Source organism: Larimichthys crocea, chromosome XXIV (genome assembly GCF_000972845.2).
Source record: "Larimichthys crocea isolate SSNF chromosome XXIV, L_crocea_2.0, whole genome shotgun sequence".
Lineage (NCBI taxonomy): Eukaryota > Metazoa > Chordata > Actinopteri > Sciaenidae > Larimichthys > Larimichthys crocea.
Window position 1 is genome coordinate 3651317 of NC_040034.1, and position 6857 is coordinate 3658173.

General features: G+C 39.6%; 2 protein-coding genes across 3 annotated transcripts in view; one reads left to right on the forward strand and one right to left on the reverse strand.

The window, feature by feature from the left end:
- Positions 1–327: 327 nt before the first annotated feature.
- pacc1 (proton activated chloride channel 1) overlaps positions 328–6857 on the reverse strand; it is a 6757-nt gene continuing 227 nt past the window's right edge. Inside the window, exons 2-9 of one of the 2 annotated variants that reach the window (XM_027274784.1) lie at positions 4557–4618; positions 3287–3386; positions 2844–3053; positions 1929–2083; positions 1710–1852; positions 1404–1545; positions 1220–1327; positions 328–1135 (exon numbers count right to left, since the gene is read on the reverse strand). In XM_027274784.1, the coding sequence (XP_027130585.1) occupies positions 968–1135; positions 1220–1327; positions 1404–1545; positions 1710–1852; positions 1929–2083; positions 2844–3053; positions 3287–3386; positions 4557–4592 (1062 nt within the window). In that variant the 5' untranslated portion in view covers positions 4593–4618 and the 3' untranslated portion in view covers positions 328–967. Of the gene's footprint in view, positions 1136–1219; positions 1328–1403; positions 1546–1709; positions 1853–1928; positions 2084–2843; positions 3054–3286; positions 3387–4556; positions 4816–6857 lie in introns of those variants that run through there. The other variant, XM_019277835.2, reaches the window with a different exon arrangement.
- nenf (neudesin neurotrophic factor) overlaps positions 6546–6857 on the forward strand; it is a 6957-nt gene continuing 6645 nt past the window's right edge. Inside the window, exon 1 of the mRNA XM_027274786.1 lies at positions 6546–6576. The gene's annotated coding sequence lies outside the window, so the exon portion shown is untranslated. The remainder of the gene's footprint in view (positions 6577–6857) is intronic.

The following is a 6857-nucleotide window of genomic DNA, read 5'->3' on the forward strand; positions in this document are numbered from 1 at the left end:
GGACACTTCTGTCTATTCCTTTGTGTTTGCCCTTTTTATTCTATTCTGTAGTGTATATTACACCTCTGTTGCTGTGAATTATAATTATAATCTATCTATCTATCTATCTATCTATCTATCTATCTATCTATCTATCTATCTATCTATCTATCTATCTATCTATCTATCTATCTATCTGTCTGTCTGTCTGTCTGTTAGGATATGATTAAATCACTTATTCAGGTCTCAATCACCACAAACTGCAAAACGTAAAAGGCATAAAAATATATTTTTATTTTCCAAAATTTCTAAAAAAAGGCATAAAAATATATTTTTATTTTCCAAAATTTCTAAAAACATAACGTGTGGCATACAACAACAATGCAATTAAGACACGAATTCAAGTACATCTGAACAACAATGCACACGCTGATATGTTAAAATCAAATGAAACAACAGTGTTGAGACAAAGTTTAGAGCACACAAATAAACAGCAGATCACTCTGATAGAAGAAAAGCAGCTCATTGTAATCCCTCTAGTTTTATTTGGATGCTTCTTGACATGAATAGGACATAAACATATGCTACAATATTCCCTTTAGAATAACAGAATCCAAATAAATGCAGTAACCTATTGACCAAAGTTCACATTTTCTCTCTTTAAAGCTCTCAAACATTTCAGGTGTCTCTGGTTTCAGCAACATTTTTCATCTCTGTGCGTACAAAAACTGCATTTCCAGGAATGTTTATGAAATATTGATGATGTACGTCTTCTTTTGAAATGCAACAACAATTAAAAAATTCACTAAATTCTCGACAAACTGGCCATTTTTTTAAAAGAAATGATGAACTAGCAGTAACATCGGTTTGAGCTTTTCACTGTGTGTCATGTTACAAACATTCCTGAGTGAACATCTTTAGCAGTGATTAAAAAATGAAAACACCAATCATGTCAGATTATTCACTTGGATAATTTGTGCCGTCTTGTTCAGTTATCGGTTATTGGGTTCATTTCCCGAGCTTTATTCCTCAGATGCCTCTTGCGCATCCTGATGATCCACTGAATGGTGAGTTTGGCAAAGTTAGCAGCCTTGAAGAGAGCCATGAAGACCCCGCAGAGGATGGCCACGGAGCTCCAGGGATTCGCAGTCACGATCTGTTTGAGAGGAAAGCAAAGTTACAGGCTGACACGCTGACGTCGACAATGGTGAGGACAAAACGCTCGAGGGGGGGAACTCACCAGTCGGATTTCTTGCATGTATGGATCCCGCCATTCAAAGACAGCGAAGAAGAGCTGATTGGTTCTCTCTGATTCTGGCCTTTTGTCATTGAATTTAACCACGGCAGACTGAAAGATGAAACGAAAGCTTTTAAAATCTATTATCATCGCGTATGCACGATGGACACCAGCTGGATTTAAATACCTCTTGCCGAAACTCGACAGCTTCGTCCTTTTTCCCCGACGTCCTCACTAAAGACATCTTGACCCAGGTTCTAAATCCTCCAGAGAAGGTCCACATGGAGTAATTCCTCTCACAGTCCCTCATAAACTCGGATTCATTTGCACTAGACAGACAGAAAACACTACAAGTAAACACTGGAAGTGAAAAGCAAACACACATGCTGCTGTCACATAACAGTTCACTAAATTTAGATTTAAATGATGCTGTCTGCTGTCAACACCAGAGGCTGTAAATCCGTCTATGAGACCTCACTATGCTTGCTGTTACCTGCCAGTCAAGTCACTAAACTTGGCAAAAAGCATGTAAGTGATGGCGCTGAAGTCCTCTTCTGTCTCATTATGACTGAACTGCATGAAGATCAGCTCCTTGTTTCTGACATCAGACGGACCTCTGACCACCAGAGCGGTCTTCTGTGAGGACGAAGTTAAGAGTCAGTATAATAATCAACAGAATATATTCATGTCTGTGAGCGTTTTCATGACTGACCTTTGTTTCGTTGGTAAACGGTCCGATGTAAGTCACTTCTCTAGTCTTACAGTCTCCCTTCTGAGGCTTGCCCGGGTCCACTAACGGTGGGATGTAGTCGTGGTAGTGATGTTTGCAGCTCAGCAGCTTAGCTTTTCCAGGGTACAGAGCGATCCCTGCTCCCAGAAAACACATTAATAAAGAATCATATCTGTTTATTATTACGTCCAAACACTTTATATGATGTTCATGTTCCCAAAGCCTTCACTGCATGATATCATAGCATTGTTAAACTTTATAACAGAATAAACTTTTATGTTGTCAAAAAATGGAGCAACAACTATAAACATAATAATACAAATTGTATTACATAACATGCACTGTTTGGAACAAAGGAATAAGACACTGTCAAACAAAAGAACACAGATATATAATAAACTGTTTTAACCTCAATTCTGTTTTATTAAAAGGTAGAAGAGAAGTTAAGTCTGTAGTAACTTGATGTTTTGGTAGTTAAAACCACATATATACTGTGTCTTCTTCTATCTTATGTATATCAAAACTTCAAATTAAAAACTACAAGCATGTAAAGGGTGAGACCTTTAAATTTTACTAATGCAACAAATATAATTCTTCTAATTTTGGAGTGTACGTTTGGCTGTTTTTTACATGTTCAAAAGTTGCAGAAACCGGCAACAGAAGGCCAAGAACTGGTTGCCAATTTCTCAAAATAGTTGCCAATGGCAACCTGACAACTGTTACTCTCAAATCCTGGCACATTCGGTTCACACATTTGGCAGTGTTGCCTTCTGTTATTCTTAGCTCAGATGCATGCTAACATTACACTGTTTCATTACACCGTTTTAACTCTTAAAGAAGCAGTTTGTTTACGTCTGCGTTACTACCCACCGTACAGTACGTGCTATGTGTACAAACCTGGGGGTGAGAAGGAGTCGACCTCTTTGTAGGTGACAGACATTACGGGGTGGTTAAGTTTCTCCAAAAACTCGGAGATGGTCTGGTAGGCCAGGAACACGGCCACGGCTGTCAGCAGCAGGTAGATGAAGATGAGCACCACGGTGAAGACGTTCTTTAGACAGGCTTTACTGAATCGCATCGACGGACTGCTTCCTCTGAGGTCGTCCTCTGTCATGAAAGAAAATGTTGTTATGGGTCTAATTACTTAATCAAAATGTAATAACTGTGTACAGGTGGCTCATGTTCAGCGTCTGGACTTTCACGGGACACTTAAAACCCAGTGAAGTTCTCCTGAGGTCAGCGGCTCATCAGAGCAGAGTGTCCGGTTAAAAATGGATGAAGTCTTGAGAGTGTGAGTGTGCACCATGCTGGCACGGAGACACTTCACTGGTCATCATCACCTTCTGAGATGCTGCCGTACGGCTCCACCTGCTCAGCGACATCGTCAAAGTAGCCTTCAGACCGAGCGTCACCTCCATCTTCATCATTATCATCATTTAACTGTGAGGTTCAGAGGAGAGGACGTTAAATGTGGACGAGCAAAGGGTGGGGAAAGTACAGCAAACATTTAAAGGTGGGAATACAACAATGGCCCTGCATGTGAAATTATATGTATGTATGAAATTACAAGCTGTAAATGTGCTTTGGTAAGGGAGGCTCCTGGAACAACCTGTAAACATGTTGTCAGAGGTTTAACTACCTCATAGTGCAGAGACCTTCCAGCTGAGTGTACTTCAATAATTTAGTGGAATAAAAGTGTAAAATGTCTCGTGCCTGTATCAGGTCATGACGAGGGACAATCTTTCTAGGCACATTGGGCTTTTATTTTGAAACTCAGCCATTCAAATGACGTTTTTGTGAATAAATGTAACTAAGAGTCAAGGTCTCTCCTTTGTGTCTCTTTGTTCTCACGTCATACTCTGTGTCTGCAGGGATCAAGACAAATCAGACAAAAGTTCACAGCCAGCTGCACTGTTTAATGTTTTCTGGACATTTTGCACCACAAGTCATTATTCAATTTGCAAATTGACTCTGTACAGACAATGCTGTGACGTTCATTCATTTTTTTATTTCTATTTTTTATTTAGTTTTCTACTTGTATCTTTGCACATGTTTAATTTAAATTCAAATGTATCTTTATAGGTCTAATTGTAATGCATGTTCACTGTGTCTCATCCATCTATCATTTAAACTGAATGATTAATTCGTTATATAATTACATTTTATGTTATTTTAATAAACTAACAGTACTGGACTTTAATGACAGGACACACACTGGTGCTTATAAGATTACAGAGTTTTAACAGTTTGCATGACTTATCTTCAGTGTACAGCACTGTGCAGTGACAGTACTCAGACAGTGACTTATGTCCTTCATGTGTGGATGAACAGGGTCCAGATCAGTCACCAGGCGGACTCACAGACATAAAAACACGCAGTCAGCTGATTTCATGTTTTAGGTAGGAAGCTGCTCGTGCCAGCAGTCTGAAGTCACATGATGACAAGCTGGACAGTCCATGTCGCGAGGAAGTCACAGTTACCAACACTTTCCTTTGATGAGACAAATATTAAAGACAACACACACACACTGTCCACACACACACACTGTCCACACACACACAGTCCACACACACACGCACACACACACACACACAGAGGAAGTTGTCTTACCTCTTGGTATGACCGAGAGTTTTCCTTCCTGAGCATTCCTTTACTTCTTGTAATGACACAAACTACCTCTGCTCGTCAACAGCAGCCGCTGTGTTATTAGTCTGAAGTGTGAAAACGAGTTTTCATGAATAACAGCTGCATTGTAGAGGAAACATAATCCCCGTGGTCGGTGTTTAGATTCCTGTTTTCGGTCCAAAGGGAGAAGCTCCGCACACCCGCGGGCTGACGCCGACACAGGCCCATCCCATGACACCGACTGCCGCGGTCCAACAGGAAGACAAGCATGTCTCCTTGTCTCCTTGTCTCCTTCCCTACCTAGTGCTGACTTGTAAAATTCTTCACTCAAAGGTCGTAAACAGAGGTAAAAAAGAAAAAGAAATGGATCCCATCAGTTTTCTACAAACTAGTTAGCCAATAATAACAAAAACCTGTGTCCTTGTTACCTTGTTTACTTCCCTGCCTAGTGCTGACTTGTACAATTCTTCACTCAAAGGTCACAAACTGACCCAAAAAGTGAATTGGACCAAATGTTTCAATGAGAACAACAACATAAAACCTTTGTCTTCTTGTTTTCTTCCTCCGTTCCCTACCAGTGTGACTGTAACATCTTCACTCAAAGGTGTAAACAGAGGTAAAAAAAAAAAATGGATCCCATCTTTTCTACAAACATTCAACTAGTTAGCCAATAATAACAAAAACCTGTGGTCCCTGTTACTTGTTTTACTTCCCTGCCTAAGCTGCTACTCTAGAATTGAAGTTCCACACACAGCCAAAAAGTGAACTGGATCACGATGCTAATGACAACATAAAACCCCTTTGTCTTCTTGTTTCCTTCCTCCTTTTCTACCTAGTGCTGACTTGTAAAATTTTCTAAATTCGTACAAAGTTATCAAACAGTGCAAAACACGAAAAAGTGAATTGGACAGTAGACTAGGCCTACATGCTGACAACAACAACATAAAGTTGTGGTAAAGTAAAGTAACACCACAATACAACAAAAATGTCTTTTTATATGTAAATTAAATGTAAATTGAAGCATTGGATGTTGCCTTCTGTCGTTCTTACGAGTACAAAGACTAATATAGGCTAATAACTTACTAGACATTTTATTACTTCATTTTTACACCCTAGGGCTACTTGAGAAAACATGTTTTTTTTTTTATTTAAGTCGGTGTATTAACCTTTAAAGACACTGGACGTATCCTGGCGGAAGTACCATAGTAACCCCCTGGTTGCTCCGGCCGTTGCCTAGTAAACCGCTCCCGCCTTTCCAAAAATGGCGACGTGTCTTCTTCTAAACTTTTGTGAGTATTAAACAAATTAAATATACTAATATACACTACTAAATAAAAAAAATAAATAATACACAAATATATGTCAGTTTGGTGAGTTTAGTTTTAGTTTTAGGCGGGCTGGTAGGGGTGGTTCCCGTTGCCTGTAACCGCTCCCGCCTTTCCAAAATGGCGACGTGTCTTCTTCTTAAACGTTGTAAGTATTAACAAATTAAATATACTAAATACTACTACTAAATAAAAAAATAACTACTACTAAATATAAATAATATAAATATAAATAATGTCAGTTGGTGAGTTTTAGTTTTGTTTAGTTTTAGGCGGCTGGTAGGGTGTTTTTGGTTACCTTTGGACTGAGTCAGGCTAGTTTCTCCCAGATAAACCAATTTAAGACAACCCCGTTACCTGAATGGTATCAGTATATCATATGACGATAAAGTTTTCCTAAAATGTCAAACTACTTATTAAACGTAAATCAGCTGATAGAAAACAGTAGTTTGACAATTCCCCGCTCGAATCACTAGTTAAATATTTCCGACGGCCTCAAACGCAGCATCGGGAAGTGTCTGTACAAACATCCTGCCATGGCAACCACGCGGACCTGCGTCCTTCTCTTCGTCCTTTCTGCGACTTTAGGCGGAAGAAGACGTTAAATTAAAATACAAAGCACCAACCAAACCTGTCCGGCGTTCACCGAGGAGGAGCTGAGGAGATACGACGGCAGCCAGGTAAACTTTATTTGCCCTAATGTAGGGTGTGTGTGTGTGTTTGTGTGTGTCCTCGTGGGATTGTTGTGTGATAACGATTTATCTCTTCTGCCTCATTGTCCTTAGGAGGGCAGCCAATTTTATATGGCAGTAAAAGGAGTGTGTTTGATGTCACTAAGGGAAAGGTACAAACACACCTGGAATGGAAGTACAGAATCTGAACCAATTCAAACAAACCGTCTGTAATAAAAGCAGGATGACACTTTGATGCCTGCAAAAAGTTCCTAACAAGTCTAACCCAG